This window comes from Neovison vison, chromosome 2 (genome assembly GCF_020171115.1).
Source record: "Neovison vison isolate M4711 chromosome 2, ASM_NN_V1, whole genome shotgun sequence".
NCBI classification, from domain to species: domain Eukaryota; kingdom Metazoa; phylum Chordata; class Mammalia; order Carnivora; family Mustelidae; genus Neogale; species Neogale vison.
The window spans coordinates 78,024,888-78,052,729 of record NC_058092.1 but is presented as its reverse complement, the minus strand read 5'-3'; the positions used below and the strand labels follow the sequence as shown (position 1 = coordinate 78,052,729).

Here is a 27,842-nt window from a genome sequence, read left to right as displayed (position 1 = left end):
AATAAAAAATAGCTGAATATTCTGGGAACTTCCATCATAATCGGAAATGGCATTAACTAGTTACCTTCTTAATTGTTCCCTAAAAATGACTATTTTGACGAATTAAAATCTTTTAGGCTGATATATGCCATTTTTAAATGCTGTTCAGAAGGCTGAAAAGCTTGAATATGCGTATGGAAACTCCTTTCTATCTATATAGCTCCCAACATTCTCTAGTGAGATTGAAATTGCTTGAGAACTAATTGACAACACTGGATGGCTTTTAAAACACTGGCTCCCTTTACCTCCCACTTCCCTTTGCATATCAGCCAAGTTCTCTTCTAATAGAATATTGGTATTAATAAAAAGTTGAACCACCCTGAGTATTAAACTTTCTTAGAAAACATCTCCTGCCCTGCACTTTTAGCAGTTCAATTTTTCTTCCTGTTAATTTTCTTAGAATATATGTTAACTTGTTTGTGAAATCACCCAAAGAAAAAAACCCCTTTTTTGGTTAAGACTTCATTATGATTACTCAGATGACTTACTGCTTTACAATGTTACAAATTTCCTACAAATGAGGTGAATGAACACCTTTTCTATAACAAAAATCTACTTCCATCTTTCACGTATTAGTTGAGCCAGGTCAATTTTTGTTAATCTACTGCCCATTTGCTGGAGAAAGCATTCATCAATCTCAGAAGGAAAATATTTCCTTTCCTAATTTTTTTTTTTTAAAGGGTAGTCCTCCTTTTTTTTTTTTTAAAGAGGATTTTTCAAATGAGTAGTCAGACATAAAAAATATAAAAGAATAACTTTATTAAACATACAAATTCAAGAATATTCAAATTTTGTTTTTAAAGATACAGTATGAGAAGACCGAGCACATCAGCAGTAATGGTTTATGTATATACTATACTTACCAAATAGGGTAGGTAGACATTACTGACTTGAATGCATAAAATAACAAAATGTATGTTCTAGATCCCTAGAACATTTCTATACTCTGTATCTCTACTAAATGGGAAACTTCTCAGCAGATCCATACCCCCAGACCTACTTCCCACAGAAAGAATTTGATATATTGTCAATGATATCTATCATTTTGGAATGTAGTAATACATAAGCCTCCATCTCTGGCCCTCTTCTATTACGCCCAGTTAATTCTCTTCCCAACACACTCAAGATTCTAGTAACCAGAATCTGAGTTCTCTGGGCCAGGACCAATTTAGTTGTATAGGAAGCAGAGATCCTGATGACACTACGCAGAGGAAAAAATCTCCAATAATATTCTCAAGGCTGTATTTACTTTTCCTTTTAATAGTTACCTAGTTACACCTAAGACGGTGAGAAAAAGAAAAGCATTTTGGACTATCAGTATTCACTTTGGCTCTGCAGCTTCCCTTTAAACAACCACTGTGCGCAGTGAGTTCCCAACTGTAAACATGTGCAATATTTAACAGAGCACCCAGAAACTTTGTGGAAAGCACCATGTTATTTCCAAGGAGAACGTGTTAGGTAAGAAAGAGAAGGTGGAAAAATCAAGAGAAACCATTAAGAAAAAACATGTCAATTCGCACACAAAAAAATGCTTTAACAAAGTACTTTGAAAAATGGATAAATTAAATTCAGTTTTAACTGATACAACCCCAACATTTTTTCATTGTTTAGTGTTTATAAGTGTAACATATGCCTTTAGAAGAGGGAATGATCTCCTTTACCTACAGAATGGTTAGAGCACCAGCACCAGGTTGAGTTTTCTAAAAGTACACAAAGCTCACAGTTTAAAGAAACCAATAGTCTTTTGACTCCTTTAGTCCTGATCACATACTTTAATTTTAAGACTTACACCTCAAACTACTATGTACTAGGATAAAACAGCTTCTTTTTCTGTATATAGCAGTGACAGGTAATTAGGGAAGCTAAAGATCTGATTCTACTTGGGTAGATCTAAGTCAAAGATCATATGGTTAGCCTGAAGAACTACCCCATGCAGTTTAGGTAATCTTAATCCATATTTTAGAGTCTGCCAAAGAGCAAATACTAAGATTTTAAAATATTCATCCTGCCCTGGTCTCTAATCAAGAAGTTATAGCTGTTACAAAGAACTCTTTTTCACCCTGTCTCATAATACACAACAGCAAACATTACAAGAAGAATGAGAATCACAAACTCATATCTTTAAAAAAAGGGTGCAACAAGGCCTCTTCTGCTGTTATTCTTGAAGCTGGATTTAGATCGAGTAGTTTATCAAGCAGGTCGTAAGCTTCATCAGGTACCTCATTCCAGCCTTGTAAATTGGTATCTGTATTCAGACTACCCCCACAGCCATTACTGTCCCCTTTATACAACAAATTTTCTGAGTGTTGTGCTTGAGGTGTTTGTGTAAGTTGAGAAGCTTTATGGTCAGTTGTCTCTGAAAAAGCTGGGTCACGAGAAACAGGCCCTTGTATATCACTTGTTAATCTGGGAGTGTTAGAATCGATACCTCTGAGCTTCTCACAGAGTTTTCTCAAGTCTTGTGCTGGGACTTCCTTGCTACACAGTATTAATTTACCTAAAAAAGAAAAAAAAATATGTATTTTATATTAGTTGAACATATCAGAAGTCTCTCTCATAAGAATCATGCAAGCTCCATAATGCACTTTGTGGATATATTCACACTGTGTGTCAGAGCACCACATGCTAATATTTAAGCTGTGTTTAGTACAGCATAGTTGAAGGTCAAATCATAAAGTAGGACATAACAAGCAGAAAGCAGTGACTTACTAAGCTATGGAAGGACTCACCTGACTGCCCATTTCTTGAGCTTTACCACATCCTCCTCTCATTTGTCATCAGCTGTAGCTCCCATTCCCTCTCCTCCTTCCAAACTTCTAGATGCCTCTGGCTACATGGTTCCTATCTTTGCCTGGGATTCCCTGCACTCCCCCATGTGCTTAGGATGCTCCAGCTTTTTTTTTTTATCATCATTCAGCTTAAGAATTACCTCTGTGAGGCCTGATACTCAGAGCTGAACATTCTAAACTTGTTATACCTGTGAAAATTTCTACTTTTACTTTCACTGGCCTGTATTATAACGGTAGGTGTGTTTCACCTACTAAACTATAAGCTCTCTGAAGATAGGGATTATTTAATTTACCTTTGAATCCCCAAAGCCTAGACAGTGTCTGGTACATAGGAAGATCTCAATTAATGTCTGCTGGACTAGACAAAAAAGCATTACTCAGCCTCTCGTCATTGTTCAGATATCACAACCTTACAGATGTTGTCCTTGACCAATCTCTGAAATAGCTGAGCCCTCTTCTCTTCCTTTCCTTTTTTATTTTTCTCAATACTGCTCATTTGACAGATTCGTCTCTCCCACTAGAATTTAAGCTCTAGATTCAATGACAGTACTTGGGCCACATAAAGTCCTGATACATGTTTTTGAAATAAGCAAACCAGATCTCAGTTTTTAAAAATGTGAATATTTTTCAAACAATTTCCTGACAGATTTATCAGACATGGGCAAAAACAAGCACACAAATAGGCAGGAGTGTATTATCTTGGCCTTATATTTCCTTATTAATGTGAGGGCGCCTGGTGGCTCTGACTTCAGCTCAGGTCATGATCTTAGGGTCCCGGGATTAAGCCCTGTGTGGGGTTCCCTGTTCAACTGGGAGTCTGTCTGAAATTCTCTCCCTCTGCCCCTCCCCCCACTCTCTCTCAAATCTTTAAGAAATATATTTTGTTATAGACTATGTGTCAGGCATTTATTTTAGCTCAAGGTTTTTCTTCTGAATTTCTTTCACAGATCTCAACAAGTCCTTGATGACAATCCACAATGGGGCCACCTCTTGGAGCTGAAGACAGTGAGGTAGTTTATGCATAACAGAAGCAAAAGTACTCCCACTGCTAATCCCAAGCAAGTCATTTCTTTGGGTGCTAAAGGCTAATTGTGACTACTGAAGTTTTGAGTCCTTCTGTATTCAGCCTAAAGCTATGGTAAGTTATGACTGAAAAAGCTGCGGCAGTCCTACCAATAAAACTGAGACAAGTACTACATGGCATTATTGTTTTTCTAACATGAGGACAAGCATTACAATGATAAATCTTTAAAAGCCCTTGCCTGGTATCCTGACACTTACCCTGGAATGTTTTTGTATCACACGTTGTGCTTACGTTATTGATCTTGACTACAGAGACTACTGTTATTCAACAGTAGATGAAAATTTTTCTCAATAAGTTGACAATAAACATGTGTAAGAATGTGTAAGAATATAATTTCCATGGTCTCAATTTTGCCTTCCATTTATGGTCACTCTCCCTTTATATGTGTGTAGTATTTCACACTATTACCTCAGATAAAATTTTCTTATAGTAGGTGCAAGAAAGCTACAGGTTGTAGATTGACTTTGCTGCAGAAACACTTTTTCATAAGCCTCTACCATGAAGCTTTCTTCACAACCACCACCAAGTTTTTCTGATGGGATCAGACCACAGCAATGGTGTCTAAGTAAGGGGCAATCATCTTAGAAGTTGTTCTTGGTCAAAATCGCTTGTTTTTTCAGACAAGCCTGGACCTTCCTATGTATCATATTTTCTGAATCTTATTTTCCAGGAAGGAGTGGGGTAAATATTAGGCATAATATAGGCATAAATATTTTTTTAAGTTTCTCAGATAATTCTGATCTGGACCCTTGATGGAAGACCTGCTGATCCTGGGGCTGGGCACAAAGCAGCCCAGCTACTTTTGAAGTGAGCTGCCTAAAATTTTGTATATATAGAAGATATATCTTGTGGTAGCATGTTGACTCAATCACAGCCACCCACTTTGGAAAACATTAACTGTCCTTGTACATGGAGAATAAATATAAGGTGAGCATTTGAGTTCAAGCCACAGAACAAGGTTGAGATAATTCTCAGGTGTCCTCTGAAGTACACTGCATATCCCTGTCTTTGGAAGTGTAAGAACTTGGATAGCTAAGGAGATGACTTCCCATGTCTAGTATAGGCTTACAATAATAACTCCATAATAACTGCTCATTTTTCTTTATTGTTACCCTAACCCTAAGGAACCTAACAACTAACTCATCTTATTATCTTCTCTACTATGGTTCTTATTAAATTTCCTTGTTAGTATAGACTAAGATCACTTAAGTCAGGCCCAAGAACACCCGATGCTTAATAAATATATAATAAACAAATTAAAACATACTACTAAAAATATGTATATAATAAAGTCAAACCATAACCACAGGGAGTTATTCCATACTGTTTTAAGATTATAAAGTTGAATTTTAAATATTTAAGTAGCACTTTGTGCTTGTAAGATTAAATGGTTATATAGAAGAAAAGTGATGAATTATTTTTTTACACAACGCAATTATTTTAAAGCAACAGAGAAATTTTGTGCAAACAGAGTATGTTTATTTGTAAAGAGAATTTCATAATTTGATTTATAGGAGATAATAAAGGCATCTGTTTTGTTCTAGAATATAAAACTGCTTACCAAAAGTTTTAGCAGCTTGGATAGTTTCCCTGGATCCACGAATTGTCATAATTTGAGCCAAAGCAGTTAAATCATCACTTGCTTTATAAAACGGATATCGCCCACTAAGCAAAGAAAGGAATATGACACCTGCAGACCACATGTCAATTGCTGTAACAGAAAACAAACTTTAAAAAAAAAAAATCCCAAATCTGTAATTTTATCACCAGTAGTCAGTTTATATCAATGTTACATCCTTAGTTCTCAACTTTTGCTGTGCAAATTATCTTGAGCCTTACAAAAATTCTGATTCCCTGGCCCACTCAGAAACTCTGATTTAATTGTTCTGGAGTAGGGCTCAGGCATCAGTATTTTTTAAGTGCTTCAGATGCTATAGTGTGCTACCAGGACTGAGAAACCCTGGTCCAATTTCCTTAATACAAAATATAATGTATTCTCTCTTGAGCAACATGTTAATAAGTTTAAATGATATTTCATCATTAGAAAACAATAAGTAGATATGTATTTTATAAGATCAAACGAAACCCAAAATAGCTATGTAGGAAAAATCTGGATGCTCCTCAAGAATTACATACTTTAATCTTTAGAATTCTGGCAGTTAATATTATGACCAGCCCAGGCTCATGTTGGGAAACTGTTTCTTTTAGGGACATCTTCTCTCCTAATTGTTGACCTTCTAGTATCACCAAGTTATTTGTTCTCTATTCCCTTGGCTGCTTTGGCTGTTTGATCACCTGCCTTTCTTTGTTTCTTCTCCACCTCCGCCTCCTCCTCCAGCTTTCTCTCCAGGCCTTAAGGCTGAGGTTCCCCAGAGTTCCAATTTCTTCTTCCCCTGTATTCTCTCCCTGACTGGCTCTATCTGCCTCATGGCTTTAACCGTCTTTTCTGTACTGATGACACTCAACTGTCCTAGAATTCCATGAGCTTGACTTTTATTCTGTTGGACATTTCTATCTGAGTCTCACAAATATCTGAAGCCAATTATGCCCCAATCCACCTTATCTTTCCTTGTAAACCGTTACTTATTTATTCTTCACCTTTGTTATTGATACCCATTCAAGTCCCCTAAGCTACAAATCTGATAAACATCCTGGGTGTTTTCCTTCACCACCCCAAACCCAAATCCCACATCCAATTATCTACCAAGTTCTACCTTTCCAATCCTTGACCTTTCTTTTCATTCCTATTAATGATGCTCTCATTCAGGCTTTCAGTATCTCTTACTTGAACCACTGTTAAGCCACCACTCTCCAAAACCTATCCTCTCTGTACACTTGCCTGAATGATCCAGTTAAAATATAATTAATACCATGTCTTTCCCTTAAATAATTTCCCAACACTTATAGTCCAAGCTGTTTAACATGTGTGATTTGACTTGTCCCCCTAATAATAGGGGGACAAGTCGTTATTATTTCTCACCATTCTTTCACTTCTATCTTACATTCTAGCAACACTAAACTTACTGTTTCCTATATGACTAGACCTGTTTCTTGAGATCCTCTGCTCATATATCATTGCTAACCACCCATTCCAATTTACATCTCTTCTCAGAGGTTCCCTCTTCTATAAAATTTCCTTCCATATTCCCTTCAGATAGGAATAGTTAGGTATCCCTCAAATACCTTGTATAATTTATAACTGTCCTCTACAAGTTATTATTGAGAGTAAGCAGCTACTTCAGTCCTTCTTTTTGTATCAGTAGCCAAGTGTAGAATACACACAATAGTTGAACATATTTCTTTAAAGTCCATGAGCTAAGCCAGTGACAGCATTCATTTACTCAAGATTTTTCCTGGGTTTTGTCTCAATGGTAACTTTTGTAGATTACAAACCTTTTCCTTTTTCAAAACTTTAAGGCTACTGTACTACTTTTGCAATAACAAAAAAATAATTTTAATAATTAATAATTTTAATTAAATAACACACAATCAAGTGCATCACAGAAGACTTTTGGGGTATTGGGACAAACAGATAAAATGCAGCCAAGTCTCAAGTTAGCAAAGACTACTAAACACAATTTTTCTCCAAAACAAAATTCCTGGCAAAAATCATCTTGTAGAACCTAGATGTCCATCAAAAGATGAATGGATAAAGAAAATGTGGTACACACACACACACACACACACACACAATGGAATACTATGCAGCCATCAAAAGAAATGAAATCTTGCCATTTGTGACAACATGGATGGAGATAGAGGATATTATGCTTAGCGAAATAAGTCAGTCGGAGAAAGACAATTATTACATGATCTCCCTGATAGGAGGAAGTGGAGATGCAACATGGGGGGTTTGGGGGGTAGGGAAAGAATAAATGAAACAAGATGGGATCGGGAGGGAGACAAACCAGAAGAGTTTTTTTTTTTTTAAAGACTTTTATCCATTTATTTGATAGAGAGAGATCACAAGTAGGCAGAGAGGCAGACACAGAGAGAGGGGGAAGCAGGCTCCCCGCTGAGCAGAGAGCCCGATGTGGGGCTTGATCCCAGGACCGAGACCATGACCCGAGCCGAAGGCAGAGGCTTAAACCACTGAGCCACCCAGGTACCCCGCCAGAAGAGATTCTTAATCTCAAAAAACAAACTGAGGGATGCTGGGGGGAGGGGAGGAGGGAGAAGGTGGTGGGGTTATGGACATTGGGGAGGGTATGTGCTATGGTGAGTGCTGTGAAGTGTGTCAATCTGGCGATTCGCAGACCTGTACCCCTGGGGCTAATAATACATTATAAGTTTATAAAAATTTTTTTTTTAATTATTAAAAAAAAATCATCTTGTAAACAGACAAGCAAGATGTAATCTATAGTAAAAAATGTTATCAAAAAAAAAAGAAAAAAGAAAAAAACCAAAACACTAGGAGTAGAAATTTTCATTAACAGCATGATCTCAAAAATGGGACTACCACACTGTTAGAACCACTTATATAACTTATTAAAAGCAGGAAAATATTAGTATTAGTAAAACAAAGATCATAAAATATACCTGGGATAACCAATTCTTAATGAGGTTCTTCATTTCTAGTGCAACATACCTGTAGTTTGGTTGGGGCACTTTGTCAAAACCTCTGGTGCTCTGAATCCTGGTGTTCCTGCCCTAGGGGCAACCTGTTGCCGCCTTATGATAATGAAAGATTTTTCTAGTTATATTACAAGTTTAATTACTTAAGACCAAAAAGTAACATTTATTTATGTTACAGTAAATTCTGCCTTGATATCTATGCAAATAAAAGTTACTTATAAAGCAAATAATAATTCAGTGTGATGAAAATCCTAGGTTTTATTTCTACCTCTCCCCTCTACCCCACAAATTATCAGGCCTTATTCCAAAAAAATTTTAAGGTAACTTCCAGGTATAAAAATAGGTAGTAGATGATAAGGACCATAACAGGAAAACATAATACAACAGAATTAAATACAACAAAATTCAGAGGTATAAAAATTCATTTGGAGTGATATCAGAAAATCTAAGTTTCTGATATACTTACTCTCTTATATACTTGGGTTAGGAGAGGTTCATGACAGCTCATGAAAACTTTGAAAGGAAGGGAGGAATTTATGGGGTTAAGAGTAGGAAGTGGGAGTGAGAGAGACACTCTATTTAGTTCTGTTATTTCTACATGGGAATAAGGAAAGAAAACAAAAGATTAAATCAGCAAGCAAAATGTGTGACTCTAAGGTTCCAAAAAACTACCCCTGCCCCCACCAAAATTATTTGCCTATAAGAGCAAATGTGTTTTTCAAAGAGCATATAAATGTCAAATGAACAATACGTGAAAATCGTTATCATTTGCTCTTCAAGGTACCTCTTCTGATCAGTGTCTGTGTTGTTCCTTTCCTCACACTAAATCAATTGCCCACCAAAATCAATGCGATTTCTACTCCTATCTGATAGCATGCTGATTTGATAGCACCATCAAAACACATTACCTTGAAAGGCAAATACTGCAAACTTTATCTGTTGCATAACAGTCACAGGTCAGGTTAGCTGGGCAAGAACTGGCAGTTTTCCTGATCACACCACTATTCATAATTTTTGTAGATACAGCCTTCTTTTTTGTTGCTAACTTTCTAGATAGTACATCCGCAGTCTTTGACTGCTTCATAAGCTGTAAAAGAAAAGTTGTATTTCCTATTTTCATGATACTTAACATGATACCTTCAAATGCCAGTATAATAAAACATAACAGTAGAAACATAACTTTCAGAACTGCCAAATGGGCTGTTGGATTTTAAGTTAACAGTTATCTATTAAAGTATTTAAGACCTTTTTAGGTTTTCCTGTTGAATAAACACATTAAAATTTACTAAACAGTCCTCAATTGATAATTACTTGACTTATACTTTATCCAACTTTTCCTGATGTTACAAAAGTATAACACAGTTAGGTTCTAGTGTCTAACTCCATTTCAGAACTATAAACTGCACAATTACATTGGCTAAAATCAGAGTTTTAATTTGTTGCTCATGCTATCTATCTGTTACAGGATATCTTAAGTCAATTTAAAACCATTTAACATTGATTACAATTTAGTAAACTTTACAAACGTTTTTATGCTATTAACTGTGTGTCAGAAAAGTGTTATTTATTAGGAGCTCACGTTCTAGCCAATGAGAGAAAAGGCCTAATATTCTAAATTTTCCTTTAGAAAAGAGTAACAACAGCCAGCTAACCAAAAATGATAAAAAATTTCACCAGAAAAGTTCAGGAAAAAAAATGGAGAAAATAAAAGTGTTGACAAGATGCTCAAAGCAGTAATACTGTCTGCCACAGCAAAACTCTATTTTTAAAAACTTAGTGATAATAAATACTAATCTACTAATCCCTAAATTCTCTTTAGTGTACGACTGACTGATGATTGCACTATTAAGCTACATTACTTACTTTCACTGCAGGGCTCTCATGTGAAATGGAGCTGTGTATATTGAAATTTCTTTCTCCAAAAACAGAGCGCTGGACAGAAAGGCCTACAGATCCCTCCTACAATACCAACAAAAACAAGGAAAATAAGGATTATATCTGTAACACTTTCTGCCAGCTGTACTCTGCCAGTTTTGAAAGAGTTAAGTGACATGAAACAAAAACAGCTGCATCCAAGTCATTCTCAGGCACCAAAACACTTCTGTGAAAGGAGAAAATAGTCTAGACAGAATTTTTAACACCCATACAATGTTATCATAATCCACAAATATAAGAACTAAAAAATTTAAAAACCACCTGCATGGATGTTACATTTTTGCTGTGCAGCTAAAATGGAGATAGACACTTCAGAATTTTTCCCCTATAACTAATGTTTTCTTTTAAAAAGGATAATTAATCTGAACTTTATAACATGCAGGGAGAATTTGTTATTTTCCATATTTGTTACATAACGTAATGACAGAGACATTATAAATCTACCAAGTAATTTCAGTTTTGAAATGGTAAAACAATCCATTATAAATCTGAGTGGAATCTAATCAATTTAATATGTAACAAATGTAAAAATAATTTTTTTGATTGCAAGTATTGTCTTGGTATTATATCTCCCTCTGTTGGATGAAGAAGACATTTCTAAAACCTTATTAGTATTTGAGAAATAAAAGAGGCAGAACCTTTCCATCTTTTCCTTGTTTAATCTGACTTTGTGCATTTGTGTAGGGCCTTTTAACAGAAGTTTTCATGGTGGGCTGCTGATTCAACTCCTTAGATGCTGCTGGGCCACTCAATGAAATCTTGTTTCCTGTGATTATATGGCATTTATTTTGTGAACAACTTTCCTGCTGAGCTTCAGACTGGACAAATTTAAGAAGCTCTATTTTCGTATCATGGGTTCCTTGAGCCAAACCAAAGTCTACCAACGCGTACCTAAGACAAAAGTAAGCATTTTTACTTTTTTGTAACAATCAAAGCTTAATAACATCATAATACACTCAATTTATATTCATACAAAAAGTTAATTCTTTACAGGATCAATTAAGAATTTATAACAATTTTGAAAAAAAAAAACAAGAAAAATGAGTTTATCAATAAGGTAATGATTTAGCAGTTAACTAGGCTTGAAAATTAAGGAATGATATATCCCATATACCCAAAAAAATCTCTCCTCTTTTTCCAATGGCCTATGCTAACAAGGCAGATAAGGACTACAGGACAAAAGCCCAATCCTTTGTTTCCTTACCATGGCAGAGATGACATCACAGTAGATAATGTTTAATTAAATAAACTTAAAAAAATGAATTAAAATCTTGGATTTAAAATTTGATTTAATTAAAGAAAGTTAAAGAGAAAACTCAGAAGTATAAAATTCAAGAAAAGAAGTTCTATTTCTATACTTCCTACCATACTCAGTATGACCCACTGTATACTGAACAGTATTAAAGTTAGGTCTTCAGCTTATAATGCCTCTATCAGTGTAAAAACACATACATACACACACACACACACACACACACAAACAACTTTAGTATTGAAACAGGAAATTAGCTATCATTGGGCAATCTTTCTAAGTTTCTTTTTGTTAAGTGCTATTTCTACTGAACCATGCTGTATCTAATATACACTGCTTTACCAATACAATTTTATTTTTTCTTTCACTATATTTCCATTCCCCAACCACAATGAAAAATTGAAACAAACAAACAAAAAAATCTGTGCATGCAGTATATTCTGTACCTCCAAGATGAACCGCATAGCACAAATTCATTCAAGCGTAATTATTTTCTGGTAACTTTTCATACTTACTTTTTCAGGCGCCTATTATATAAAAAATTGCTGGGTTTAACATCACGGTGAACAATACCAAACTGATGAATCCGTTTCAAAGCTCTAAAGAGATTAAACATATATTCCCGTACTTCTTGAAAGGAAAGAGAATTCAAAATGTCCTAAGATAAAGTTATGAATAAGGTCATAAAATTGTTTTCAATTCAATACTCAGCCAATAAAAATTCAGTTAGTATTAAAACCTACCAAAAAGGACTCATGCTCCAGATATGGCATAGCAATAACCACATGATCATTTTTCCTAAAGCAGTATTTAACTCCCATGACATTGTCTTGCCCCCTAGTGGAAAGATGCATAATGAACTTTAGAGGAAAGGTCAAATGAAATGAAACTTTACATCAGTTTCCTTAAAAATGAAATTTTAGCAATGCATAAATAATGCTAGAAAACTACTTAAAACAAACAACTTGTAAGATGGTATACATGTTTAACTGACTAATACAAGATAAAAAAAAAAAAAGCACTAGTTATGAAGTTATTATAATCCAGCGGATAAGTATAGTTTTAACTGGGGAAGTGATACAATGAGGACAACATGAATAACAAGAATGCATTAACAAGCCTTAGTAGCCAATAAAATGATAATTGTAATAAGTTAATTAAAATATAGCTAGTATTTATTGAGCATTCACTATATGTCAAGCATTGATCTAAGTAAGCACTTCACATTTATTAACTAATTCACTTAATCCTCACAACAGCTCTATCAGGACAATGCTATTACTTCCTCCGCCTTTTGTACAGATAACGAAATTGAGGGATAGGGAGGTTCAGGAACTTCCAAAGGACACTAAACTAGGAAGCCATAGAGACAGGATTTGAATCTGGACAGTCTGCTCTAGATCTATGCTCTTAACTGCTATGCTATATTGTATCATAAAAGATGAGGAAAATAGGGTAAAGTTGACTTCCATGGTTCTGAGCCCTAAGAGTGAGACAACATGGATACCAAGAGAATATATGGAGAAATCAGGAAAAGAAGCATTGAAAAACAAGACATCATTTTGATAAAAATTTCTAGATACGAAATCACATCTTTTTTGAGAATTGCGAGGTCAGTGACAGTACTTGTGGAGAAGTGATACCTAAAGCTCTGAAAATAATCTGAGAGAAGAGAAAATTTGAGTCTTGGAAAAGTCTCAAGTTGAAGGGTAAACCAAGGAAGGGGCAGAAAGCCCACAAAGGAATGTCATCCAGATGAGGAGTTTTAAATGAAGTAGTAATCAGTATGAAGGTCATGAAAATAAGGACTGAGGAAAGTCTTTTAGTTTGGTAGAAGAGGAATTAACTGGTAATTTTTCAGAGAGCAATTTAAGTGGAAGGGAAGAGGCCAAACAGGACTTATGAGAAAATAGGATACAATGGATGCAGAACATAAAATTTGCCTGAAATATGTGGCAAAGAAAAGAAGAAAAACCAGTGTGGGAGCTAGAAAGGAAGCAAGATCAGATAAAGATTTTTTTTTTAGCATGCATTTTTTTGAAGTACATGGAAAGGAAAAATGGTAGAGAAAATATTTAAAATATGGAAAAAGGAACACTTATTCAAGTAGCTAGAACGGATGTAATTATGCTTTAGAGAGGCCATCTCATCCTCCTATTTTCTCTAATAAAGGGAGGGGTGAAACAAAGAAATTGGCTTGTCCATTCATCCAAAAAATATTTAGTGGGCACAGTCATTTGGCAGACGCTACGTCAGATATTAGGAATGGGAAGCTGAATTAAAATGAACATTTCTGCCCTCATGGAGTTTATTATCTAATGAACAGTAACATAATAAAATAACATAAGACAGATTACAAGGTTTTTGAAAGAGATCAAAAGATGCTGTGACAATAAAATATACGTGAATCTGATTTAATTCAGAAGACATCTTGGTTTTTCTGTTTAAGTAGGCTGCAGGCCTAGCGTGGACTCAATGCAAGGCCTGAACTCAGGACCCTGAGATCAAGACCTGAGGAGAAATCAAGAGTCAGACGCTTAATTGAGCCACTTGGGTGCCCCTCAGAAGACATCTCTGAAGTGGTGCCACTCTTGCTCAGATCAGAAAGAAGAGAGGTCAGCACGCAAAGACTGGGAGAGGTCTTACTGGGGGACAGTATGGACAGTGACACTAAGAGAAGAAAGCTTGAGACAAATTTGAGGAAGTCAAGAAACTAGAGCATAGAGAGAGAGGTGGGAAAGTGGCATGTGATAAGGCTGAATTTTTGTTTTTGGTTTTTCTTTTTTTTTTTTTAAGGAAAACCACTGAAGGATTTTAAGTGATAGAACTAATAGTATATGGTTTATATACATAATATAAATTTTTATATTTAAAGATCACTCTGCTGTTTTCTAACAATGGGATTCAGAGGGAAAGAGAAGAAGCAGGCTATTTTAGCAATCTAGGCTTGGTCTGAGATAGTGGTTCAGAGGACAGGAAAGTATGGATGGGTTTTTATTTTGGAGGTAAAATGGCCAAGACCAATTGATGGATTTGGAGATGAGCTGATGAAAACAGACTGTTGCAACAGGGGTTTTGGGGTAGCCAAAGGAATATTAAAATTTAGTTTACAGAATATTAGGTTTGAGGTATTTATTAGGTACTCAAGTGGATATGTCAAATCAGGTGGGTATATATACAAAACTGCAGGTAAGAGGTCTGAGGCAAGATATATACTTATGTGAATCATTACCATACTCTTAAAGCCACATGGAAATACAAACTACCTAGAGAAGGGTCCAGAGCAAGAAAGCCCAAGAGCAGGCACTCCAATATTTAGATGTCAGGTAGAGAGGAAGAACTGGCAAAAGGATATTGAAAATGAAAAGCCAAATAAAGCAGGAAGAAAAACAAGGAGCATGTGGCAGTACAGAAGTCAAAAGACAATAATTCAAATAAAATATGTTAAACATTGCCTACATTCATGTCAACAGAAAAAGAAATTGCCAAAAAGGAAGTCATGGTTGACTCTATCTAAAGTAACTTCAGTTTAGCACAGAGGACAGCAGACACTGTGAGTAGTGAAGGTAGGGTGTGAAAGTGAAAACAGTGTATGTAGTCATTTTTGGGAAGTCTGGCTGAGGGGGGGGAAGCAAAGACATGACGGAAGCAGCTGGAAGAGGGATGGCAGTACAGGGGCATAGGAGATAACAGATCATGTACCTTTGTTGATAGGAATAACCTAGAAGAGAGTGATCAATGAGAAAGACATGCCAGATGTTTCTGTTCAAAATAAAAGTATGAAATGAGGCTTTAAATATAAAAATTTATATTATGTATATAAATCGAATACAGAGGAGATATGAAATATGAATTCCCTATATTTTAAAAAATATCTAGACCATGGTTTATGATTTGGCAGGAAGATTAGAAAAAGTAATAGAATAGGAAATCAAGCTGAGCCTCAATGGTAATCCACTCTAAAAATACAATTTAATTAACCATCCCAACGTTAGAGGAAAAATGCTACCAAACTGGAAACACTTGATTGAAAGATGTTTAACTCATGGGTAATCTCATCATCTCTGCTAGATATCCCTTTAAAAATCTTAAAAATTATATACAGCCAGTTCAATTAAAATATCTTTAAGTTACATACCCAGCCACTGTGAGGCACTGAAGTTCAGCTGCAATTCTTATAGGATGACTTGTTGGAATTAAGTGTTTTAGAGCAATTTTCTCTTCAGGTCCTATTTGTAACTGTGCTGTAGCCAAATAAACAGAGCTAAAAGTGCCTGTAAAACAATTTATTAAATTTTTCAATATCTGGTTTTGATGCTAATAGATTTTAAAAACTGTTTGGAACCCAGAAAACTATCCTAATCTATTCATTAATATTTAATGATATTAAACATTTAGAGTAAAAACATTTATAAATACAACTAACTTTCAATTTTTAATGAATTCTTAACTATGCTCAGTTCTTTATAGGGTATATTAATTTACCAAAGATCTATAGTAAATCTGTTTGCCTGGGTCTAAAAAAAAATATTCTCATGGTCACAATCCAAGGTAACGAGTATTTTTCTATAATACTGTCACTTGAAATTATTTTCTTACAACAGGTCTGTTAGAAGCAGAAATGTTAAGTCTTCGGGGGAAAAACCCTACAACACCTAGGCTTTTAAATTCAGCATTAAACTAAGCAGAAAACATAAAAGAGTTGGTGGCCAGTTAAATTTGAGAAATACTGAGTTAAAACAAACTGATATATTTGTTTACTACAAAAATTTCCAGAGCTGCTTTTTTTTTTTTTTTTTTAAAGATTTTATTTGTTTATTTGGCAGACAGAGATCACAAGTAGGCAAAGAAGCAGGCAGGGTGGGTTGGGAAGCAGGCTCCCTGCTGAGCAAAGAGCCAGATGCGGGTTTAGATCCCAGAACCCCGAGATCATGACCCGAGCCGAAGGCAGAGGCTTTAACCCACTGAGCCACCCAGGCGCCCCCAGAGCTTTAAATGTGTTTTAAATACATCATGAATAACCAAAAGGGAGCTTATATATACATTTTCCAAACTTATTTAGCCTTGGAACACCCTCCTTCCCTTTCCCCTCCAAGAATAGCTATCAGTTTGTTAAAAGGACACCAGCGGATTCCAGAACAGAGTTTTTTGTTTTTAAAGATTCTACTTATTTGAGAAAGAAAAAGCATAAGCAGGGGGAGCAGCTGGCAGAGAGAGGGAGAAGAAGGTTCTCCACTGAGCCCAATGCAGGGCTCCATCTTGGGACTCTGGGATCATGACCTGAGCTGAAGACAGATGCATAACCAACTGAGCCACCCAGGCAACCCTGGAACAGTTTTTTGAACACTAAGTCAGAACACACTGGGATTCAGTACCAGATGAGGCTCCATTCCCTTCTCATTGGGGAGTCTGCTTCTCCCTCTTCCTCTGCCCCTCCCCTCTGCTCATGCTCTTTCTCTCTCAAATAAAATATATATTTTTTTAATTTCTAAAAAAAAAAAGAGTAAGGAAAAGATGTAAAGATCTGCTTCTTACATCACAAATTATCTCCTCTTCTAATTCTTCTGCCCCCAGTGACCCAGCCCTTTCTTGTCTGACACTTTGCATTGTGAAAAGCAAACAAGTAAACGGAAGGTTTTTTAACTATTTAAGTATTTCTCAATATAGCCACCAAAACCTTCTATTATCTTTTACTTTCTCATTCACTTCACAGCTGATAAATTCACCCTTCATTCAGTCAACAGGACTACAAGTCTCCCAAGGACATTTATGTTAATACTGACCTTTTTTTTTTTCTTTATTTGGTAGGGGGAGGGGAGGAAAAGAGAATTTCAAGCAGACTCCCCACTGAATGTGGAGCCCAACACAGGGCTCAATCCCTCAACCCTGAGATCATCATGACCTGAGCCAAAACCAAGAGTTGGACACTTAACAAACTAAGCCACTGAGGCACCCCATACTGATTATTGTATAAATATCATACTACTTTATTTTCATCTATTTTGCCACCTTAGGTTTCATACATGTTTCAATGTAGAGTTCAACCTAACTATAATGGAGAAAGGAAAAGGAGCTGACTTCCCTTGATCGAATTCCTCCATATGAATTTATAATTTCTCATTTTTAATAATTATTGATATATTAGTATATTGATACTTTTAATGGTATAACAGCATAAAGATTAAAATAGGACTGTTCATTTTAGTGTAAATACTTACTCTTTCACACTTTCTAGGGAAAAAGAAACCTGATGTCATAATTAGTAATATGACCATGGTCTTAAAAGTTTAAAAAGCATATATTTTTCAGGGGTGCCTGGGTGACTCAGTGGGTTAAGCCTCTGCCTTCAGCTCGGGTCATGATCTCAGGGTCCTGAGATTGAGGCCTGCATCAGGCTCTCTGCTCAGGAGGAAGCCTGCTTCGCCCCCACCCCCCGCCTACTTGTGATTTCTCTATCAAATAAATAAAATCTTTGGGGGGAAAAAACATATACTTTTCAATAGGAAATACTAATGAAAAATCAAGATTATGCAAAGGAAAATGTAAGGAAAAGAAACTTATAAATAAAGTAGATCTCTATATTACCTTCTCCAATTTTGTCCTTAATCTTAAACAGATTACCAAGCTGTGGTACAGCTTCATAAAGCTTCTCAATATCTTTTTTAACACCTATCACGGAAGAAGAATTTGTAATTATAATTAATGAGAGTATATTTTATACTTTTAAGTCAAAATAAACTCAATGAAATAAATTCTAAAACAAAATTAAATTACAAATTAAAAAGCTACGATAAATCTCAAAATCATGATAAAAATATTTAAAACCCTGTTAGATTACTATCACACACACACACCTCTTGAACAAATAGATAAAACTGATAAGTCCCAGAATCACACACACCAAATTTGTATTAGTCTTGAATTACACACTAGCAGGTACATTGTCACTGCACAGAGTACAACACAATAAAGAAGCTAAATTAAAAAAATAAACAATCTGTCCTGCGATCACTAGATGGCATGACAAAGACACAATGCAATCTTCTTGAAAACTATTTCTCTCCCCCAAAGACACAAAATGTTACACACTTGGGAAAGTTTTATATATTGAATATTCACAGTGTATCTTCAGAGAGAAATATCCACTAAAGCTCTCAGGAATGTTAGAAATATTTTTAAAGAACTATCCCAATATCAATAGTATCCTCTATCCTTGAGAGCAAATACAATACATGGCTACTTTTAAATAAAAGCTCTTTACAAAAACATACATGGTTAAAATAAGGACAGGCAGTAATACCAGTTGTGATAAACTATGGGATATAAAAGAAAACATACTTAAGAGTCATTGGATTTTATTACAGTATCTAAGCCAACCATCAGCTACCTTTTCAGTTATAATAATAATCTGAATAGTGTACATAATAGTTTAAGACATTTTCAAACCATTTTCACATATATTATCTTTTTAGATCTTCAAAATAGCACTGAGAACAGGAATTATCCTGATTTTCAGATAAGAAAACCCAACTCAGGGAAGTGAAATCATCTGGCCATATAACAAACACTATAAAAATGCTCAGCGATGTGTAGTTAAAAAAAATTTGGTGCAACCCTCTTCACTAGAAGCTCAGTCTACTGGAAAGAACAGATTTTAAAAGCTCACTCTGAATATAAGACAGTAATTGTAATAATAGAGGAATGCAATATATTATTAGTTAGAAGGAAGGGGAGGGGAACGAACGCATCTGAAGGTACCAGGAAGCTCCATGTGATAGTTAAGCTATGTTTTGAAGCACTCACCAAGTGAAAAAAGTGGATGAGGCATTTTAGGACCATGTATGCAAGGAACTGTTTATGTAAAGATATGGATTATTTTGAGGGGAGAGGTGGATAAGGCAAGTAATGACATTCAGTGTGGCTACAGAAGGGAAAAACAGAGAATGCAAGTGGAACCATGGAAAATTTTTAAGCAGGAAGATGGTAAGTAGAGGACAAATTTGAGGGGGAGGAAGAACAACACTAAGAGCTTTTAGAAACTAGGGGTACCTGGATGGCTCAGTTAAGTGGCTGCATTTGGCTTAGGTCATGATCCAGGTTCCTGGGATCAAGTCCCAGCTGGGGCTCCCTGCTCAGTGGGGATTCTGCTTCTCCCTTTCCCAGCGCCACTCTTTTGTGTGAGTACGTGTATGACATGCACAAACTCTCTCTCTCAAAAGAATTTTTAAAAAATACAGCTGGAACTATTTAACAGGCCAAGAAGATTTAGTCTAGTATTCTTTCCACTATATCAATCCATATAAGAATTATTTCCCATCTACTTCATAGGTGAAGTGGAGAAGCTTCATGGGTTTCCAATATAAGAGGCAAGAATGTACCCATAATTACATGTATCCGTTTTGGAGATGGGAGGCCTAAATTAAAATCCTGGCTCCAATATTTAACAGGCAATATGACCTTCCTTGAGCATACAGCTGACCACTTTGAGCCTTAGTCTCCCTATCTACAGAAAAGGGGTAATAACTGTACCCATGCTAATGAGATACTGTGAGGATCAGATGAAATAATATAAATGAGAAACTTTTAACATGATGCCTGGCACCCAGTATATATTAAATAAAAGACAGTGGTAATCTTATTGTTGTAATTATTGTTTTTTTTGTTTTTTTTTTTAAGATTTTTATTTACTTATTTGACAGACAGAGATCACAAGTAGGCAGAGAGGCAGGCAGAGAGAGGAGGAAGCAGGCTCCCTGCTGAACAGAGAGCCCTATGCGGGACCCGATCCCAAAACCCTGGGATCATGACCTGAGCCGAAGGCAGAGGCTTTAACCCACTGAGCCACCCAGGCGTCCCTCTAATTATTGTTATTAACATTATTTCTTTAGCACTTTTTTAAAAAAGATTTTATTTATTTGACAGATCACAAGTAGGCAGAGATCTTTAGCACTTTTGCTTTTATTATTCCCTCTACTTGAAATCTCCCCATATAATTTCATGTGACTGGCTCAATGGTCAGTCTTCTCTGACATCCTATTTAAAATAACATTCCTCTTATTACTCACATTACCCGGCTTATTGTCTTTAGAGTACTTATCCAGTATAAAATCACCCTGTTTGCTAGAATATAACAAGAATATAAGCTCCATCAGTAGCTCCCTGTTTGTGTAATTTACCATAGTACATTCATCTCCTAGTTACAAGTGCCTGGGATGTTTGTTCAATGAATGAATTATTACTATCATTATGGGCATTCAGAGATAACTGTAGGGGGAAAAAAAAAAACCAGTACCGAAAGTTGGGAGGTTACAAAAGAGTGAAGCCAAAGACAGTAGCAGCTACTTCACTATCAGCTGCAACACTACTTCACTCTAAAAACCAAAACCAAGGCCTGGGGGGGAAAAGACAGCTTTCTAGCAGTCATAGTTGCCACAGTCAATTACAATCTTTCCTAATGAGTGTCAATTCCAACCAGCTTCAAATTCCAGTGTTAGAGGAAAGGTACCATGAAAGATACTAAAATGATATGTTCAATTTTATATATTTCCTTGATTTCGAAACACAATTTTTAAAACTGAAAAAATCAGGATGCAACCTACAGTTGTCAGCCAGCATCAACAGAACAGGTATCAATACCTTAAAGAAAATCCAAGAAATCACAAAGGAGCATTCACATTTAACCCTTAAGCACAAATGGTCATGGGGAGAAGTGGTAAAGGTGGTGAAGTAGAAAGCAAACGTAGGCCAACTCCACATAAGTGGGCTCTTACGAGTCCATTAACAATGGTTTTTTAAAAAAGTAAACCCTTCAAAGAAATTCTGCAACACTAATGTACAGAGGACAATATTGTGAGGGGGGAAAATAGGACGTCAGTGAGTCTGAGTACTAAAATTGATTCAGAAGAGAAAGATATGAAATGTTTCCCTTTTTAATTATGTACCAGAGATATACAGTTATTTGTCTCATTAGATCTAAAAGAACTCTTTCAAAAAGTATAAAATAAAAAATTCTAGGTGATAAGAAAAGCATTGTGTCAGTATAACCAGCAGCATTTCTAAGCAGTATATTAAAAGGTATATCTGACAATCAATGATATTTATATATTATGAAATATGTTAAGAAGCCTATTTGTAGGGGTGCCTGGGTGACTCAGTCAGTTGGGCATCTGCCTTTGGCTTGGGTCATGATCCCAGGCTCCTAGGTTCGAGCCCCACAATGGACTCCCTGCTCATTTTGGGGGTTGCTTCTCCCTCTCCTTCTCTCTCTGCTCCTCCCCCTGCTCTCTCTCTCTCTCTCAAATAAATAAAATCTTAAAAAAAAAGAGGCCTGTTTCTAATCTTCTTATTACTAAGCATATTAAAGTGTGTGCATGTTTTGTTGTTTGTGTATATATGATTGGTAACACCAAAACCTTTGAAGTAGTATGATACAGAGTTGTGCTGTCTACTAGTTTCATGTGACTATTTAAATTTAAGCTAAAATTTTAAAAATTAAAAATTTCCTCACTCTAGCCACAGGTGACAACAGGCATTTCCATTATCACAAAAGATACTACTGGAGTGCTGATATAGAAGAAAGCCTAAATTCAACTCTTATTACTAAACCACATTAATGTCCAGTTTCTGAACCTACAAATCAAAGAGGTCAGATTAGACAAACTTTACTTCCAAGTCTATGAGTTCCATATTTTGGAACTTCCTTCTGTTGCAGCTTGAGTTGGCACTCAGTAGTAGAGATGCTAGTTCACTATTAGAAATCAACAGAGAGGGGAGCCTGAGTGGCTCAGTTGTTAAGCATCTGCCTTCGGCTCAGGTCATGATCCTAGAGTCATGGGCATGATCCCAGGGTACTGAGATTGAGCACAGCATTGGGCTCCCTGCTTGGTGGGAAGCCTGCGTCTCCCTCTCCCACCCTCCCTGCTTGTGTTCTCTTTCTCTCTCTGTGTCAAATATATAAATTTTAAAAATCTTAAAAAAAATAATCAGAGAGGGGTGCCTGGGTGGCTCAGTGCGTTAAAGCCTCTGCCTTCAACTCAGGTCATGATCCCAGGGTCCTGGGATCAAGCCCCATGTCGGGCTCTCTGCTCAGTGGGGAGCCTGCTTCCTCCTCTCTCTGCCTGCCTCTCTGCCTACTTGTAATCTCTGCCTGTCAAATAAATAAATAAATAAAATCTTTAAAAAAAAATCATCAGAGAAAAATACAAGGAACTACTGTAATGCACAAGCCACTCACTTGCATATCACTTCCATACCACTCACTACTAATTAGCTGTGTACTCACCTATCGTTACAAAATTCAAAATATACTTAGTTTCCTGTCACTACACAACAGTAAAACTTTCTGACAACCAAACAGAATGCAAAATTCTCAATTCTAAAGTGGACTTGAGGGTAAACAGCAGAAGAGAGCATTAGTGATAAACAGTGAAAAATACTACTAAAGGCAGAGATGAATGAATACATACTTTGTGGGGCTCGATGCCATGACCCTGAGATCATGACCTGAGCCGAAGGCAGAGGCTTTAACCCACTGAGCCACCCAGGCGCCCAAATTTCTTTAAGATTTTATTTATTTGACACAGAGAGATCACAAGTAGGCAGAGCAATAGGCAGAGAGGGGGGAAGCAGACTCTCTCCTGAGCAGAGCGCCCGATGCAGGGCTTGATCCCAGGATTCTGAGATCATGACCTGAGCTGAAGGCAGAGGCCCAACCCACTGAGCCAACCCAGGTGCCCCCTGTTTTAGAAATTTTAGTAAAATTTTTTTTCCCTGCTATTTAATATATCCAAGTTGCTTTAATACAGCCACTATACTCACTGTTTTCATCATTGCTGGCCTGTATTATCTATTTGTAACAGAGTGATCCTGTGAGAGCTAAGTCACCATGTCACTATTTTGCTCAAACTCACTAATAGCTTCATAACTTGCTTCATATAAAAGCCAAGGAATATCTCCTCTTCTCATACCTCTCTGTCATCACCTCCACTATCCTCCAGCTTCCAGTCACAAGGACCTCCTTGCTCCTCCTAAATGCTAGACACACTCCCATCTCAGGGCCTTCTCTCTTGCTGTCTCCTCTGCCAGGAATGCTCTCCCCCAGGTATCTACATAGCTCATTTTTTTTTTTTTTTTTAACCACCTTTAAGTCTTAGTTCAAATGTCTTCTCTGACCAATTGCACTTATTAAAATCACAATCTCCAACTCCAACATTCCCTATCTCCACTTCCTTTCTTATTTTCTTTACAATGTTAACCACTTTTGAATATTTCTTTTATTGTCTATCTTTCCCCTAGACTGAGGGCATTGATTTTTGTTATGCATTGATTTATCCTCGCACCTTAGAAAGTAATTGCACGTAATAAACATTTAATATTCCTCATATAAATGAAATGTTTTTAATTACTTACCAAGGAGTAAAACTGACACACTAGGAATATATGTGATGCCTATTCCGGAGCTTCAGGTAATCCCTGACTTACATCTCTTAAACTAGAAAGATCATTTTAGGAACTAGGAAGATCAATTTAATCCAAACTGAGGCAGTCTTGAGAGTGAAAGGGCCACTAATAATAATGACAGTGTGACAACAGGCATAAACTGGATCTGTCCCAGGCAAATCAGATGGCAACTACAACCTAATTTAGTAGTATGAGCTAAGAGCATCCACATAACACACCAAATGCATGCCTTATGGTACAGCTCCACAATACAGAGGAAAATAAACATTTGATACAATGTTATGCCCAGTACTTTTTTCATTGCAGCATTTTTCTTAATAGGTAAAAATGGAAAACAATCCAAAACTTCTACTAAAAGGGTAATTAAATCATAGCATACTACACAATGAAACATCAGGCAGTCAATTTAAATCAAGCTATAGATTTAATAACGTAAGAAATGTTCAAGTTACATATTCCTAAGTAAAAAAATAAAGATTAGAAATAAGTTGGTTACATTCTTAATTTATTTTTTTCTTAAATATATCTCCGTATGCACAGAAAGACTAAAGGATTGTAATAAAATGTCTACAGTGGCAATATCTGTACAGTGGGATATGATTTCCTTATTTTGGCCTTCTCTACTTTCTAAATTTTCTTCAATAAGCTATAAAATATTTTATCAAAAAAAAAATAAAAAGCTATAAAAAGCTGACAAATATCCCAAAACAACGGATCATGTTAATTCATCCATTACACTATGTATTTTGCTTTATATCCTTGCATTAAGCCATTCACTGGGGGCACATGGGTGGCTCTGGGGCACCTGGGCACCTTTCTTCAGCTCAAGTCAGGATCTAGGGTCCTGGGATAGAACCACGAGTCTGGCTCCCTGCTCAGTGGGGAGTCTGCTTTTCACTCTGTCCCTCCCCTGCTTGTGCCCTCTCTTTCAGATGAATAAATAAAATCTTTAAAAGAAAATAAACCACTTATTCAAGTATTTTCAAGGACCTACTATGTGCTAGACACTATTAGGTTCTGGGACTACAAAGATACATAAAAAGTTCCCACTTTTGCAAAAGTTATTCCATCAAGGGAAAGTAAATCATATTAGATCATGAGACAGTTATGGGCCTGGATCTCATCAGCTTTACTCCTGACTGAAGTTGTTTTTGATATAACCTTAGCTTTTACTGAGTCATTAGAAAAAAGGTATGACTAAAATTTCAGCATGTCTTGTGAATTATCAAAGGTACTGCTTATAAGGTTCAATGTTCTGATACATAAAAGCCACAAAACTTTAGAAATGTAGAATAAAATTCATCTTTCTTTATTTCCCAGATTTTCAGAGTATTAGAACAGTAGCTTTCACTTGAACATAATACTAGAACCAAGTCGGATTCATCTGTTCACACACTCTGTCTAATGTACAACATATACCAGGAGCTGCTTAAGATACTGCCTTCGAGGAGCTTACAGTATAACTAAAAAGAAAAAACACAGAATGCTAAAAAAATACAAAAATTATAATACAATGACTCCGTATTGCATTATATGTCCAATGACAAGAGAGGAAAGCTGAATTGTGAAGAACAGGAAAAATGGAAGAGAGCATTCATGAAAGTGGATGAAGTGGCATTTTAAGATTATTCTAGTAGCAGTGTACCAGATGAACTGGAGAATGGAAAAGAAGTGAAAGCAGGCAATTTAGATAAGAAACTTCACTGCAATTCAGGAGCAAAGTATAAGGGAACGAATCACTGTGGTGGATGTGGGAATGGAAAGAAGCAATGTCATATATATTAAAAGAAGATAAAGCTGGGTAACCGGATATGGGGAGCAAATACAAATCACACAGGTAACTGGAGTAATAGTGGCTTTCATCACCAAAAATAGGGACATCAGAAAAGGTACTCATTTTGACACCAAAGAAGAGTTTAGTTTCAGTCAAAAAGCAAAAGCAACTGATGTCATTTCTTCTAGGGTATTGTTAAGGTCTATTTTGTAGTGGGTAAGTATATATCATGAATAAAGTCAAAGCTAGTATCTTTGGGACAAGCATTAAATATGCTTAAAACAAAGATGGAAAAGAAGATTTCACTATCTTTAAGGAAAAAGAAAAATAGTCACCTGGAACTCCCCTATTTAACAAGTATTTATTAAATGCCTATTATGTGCCAGGCACTACTAAAGCAGGAATGAAGGTGCATATTTTAGTGTACAAAATCAAGTATTGTTTGTTCCCCTCCTCCTCACTTCAGGGTTTGGATTAGGGTCAGACAACACTTCATAATGTACACAGAGAAACAGTGCTTTACTATTGCTAAACCATTTATTTTTGTCAGTGAATTCTCCTTTTCAATCCTTTAACTGAAAAATCCCTCCAATGTTGACTTCTAAATCCAAGTTTAATGCAATATGGTGAGTAGAGATAAGAACACATGCCTAGGAGAAAAAAAATTCTAGTTTGGGGATCAACAAACTGTGTTCTTGGATGATCACCAATATTCAGACCATAGCAACTTCATCTGTAAAATGACAAAGATGGTCTATAATCCTAAACAGCAATCCGGTCCTAAATCTAGATCTTAGGATGTTTTACTGATTTATAAAATGCTCCCCTATAAATATACAACTCACTTTACCATTCAGGAAGTTCTCTTTCAAAAAATAATCGAAATCACAGAACTGTTGCCTGCACATCCTTGGAATTAAACACATACCTGGTAGTTTAAAATTCTGCTCATGTTTTTTTAATGAGCCATCAGCCTGAACCTGGTCACGCTGGAGAGAAAAAGCCATTGGTTCATCCATCTCAATCCCCAAAGACGCCTCCATCACAAAACAACTGGGATGCAAAATGCCAGCTAAGGGGTCATGTCCACAGAGGGAACAAAGCAGCTGTGAAAATTAGAATACTGGAGAAGATAAGAAGTTTAAATCACACACTGAACCAAGCACTAGAAAATGCCACTGTCCCAAAGGGGCAAACATTTAAAAGTGCACCATATGTTTAAATACCCAAAGGTGGGAAACCTGTGGGCCACTTCTCAGGATTCCATTTGCTTCACTTTCACCTTCCAGAAACACGAGCAGAGGGAACAAGGGGGAAACGTCCGAGTCAGGGGAGCCGCCTCGGCGGCCCGGGGTGGAGGAAAGGGTGCTGGTGGGAACTGGGGCGGCTGCCAGTCCCGGCACAAGCCAGACGGAGAATGGGGGAGCGGGGACGCGTTGGGCTAGGCCTTGTGGGGAGAGCGGTTTGACCTGAGGGAGGAAATCGTTGGACAACTCAAAGGGAGCGCCAGGCGGCTCGTCCAAGGCCCCTCGCAAGCTGATGGAGAACTGGTCCGATACAGGCCACGAGCGCCGGGCAAAGAAAAAGAAAAGGGAATGAATGGGATCCTTGTAGGAGCACCGGCCGCGAGCTCAGCGGGGAAGGACCTTCCTCCCTCAGACTCGAGAGCGAACGGGATGCTTAGCGCGCAGGCGCAGGACTTTCCCGCCGCGGGTCAGCAGGATCCGAAAGGGGTGGGGGCTTTACTGCGCTACTACAAAACCGAAGTCACAACCCAGAATTCGTTTCTAATCCCTCACAATCCCGCGCCATGGAACAAATCATCGGAAACTCACAGTTTAAGGGAATACGACTTCTGTGGCTCCCCAGGTGCCTGGGTCGCCTCCTCCAAGAGCTCCCCACCTAGCGAGTCTGCCAAACGCGCCTGCGCAACAC

At 36.7% G+C, this 27,842-nt stretch overlaps 1 protein-coding gene across 4 annotated transcripts; it reads right to left on the bottom strand.

Annotated features, from left to right (window-relative positions):
- Positions 1-776: 776 nt before the first annotated feature.
- On the bottom strand, positions 777-27,842 carry CDC7 (cell division cycle 7). Of its 4 annotated transcripts, none has more exons than XM_044238670.1 (12): positions 27,743-27,842; positions 26,836-27,030; positions 18,260-18,343; positions 15,813-15,948; positions 12,418-12,511; positions 12,190-12,332; positions 11,061-11,313; positions 10,351-10,446; positions 9,396-9,574; positions 8,501-8,583; positions 5,474-5,623; positions 777-2,536 (listed from the first exon to the last, which is right to left on the bottom strand). In XM_044238670.1, exons 2-12 carry the CDS (start codon positions 26,948-26,950, stop codon positions 2,145-2,147), a joined length of 1,725 nt encoding a protein of 574 aa, XP_044094605.1. In that variant the 5' UTR covers positions 26,951-27,030; positions 27,743-27,842; the 3' UTR covers positions 777-2,144. The 4 variants fall into 4 exon arrangements, with proteins under 4 accessions (XP_044094605.1, XP_044094607.1, XP_044094606.1 ...); XM_044238672.1 differs by having other exon boundaries at positions 26,836-27,013; XM_044238671.1 differs by lacking the exon at positions 27,743-27,842 and adding an exon at positions 27,377-27,594.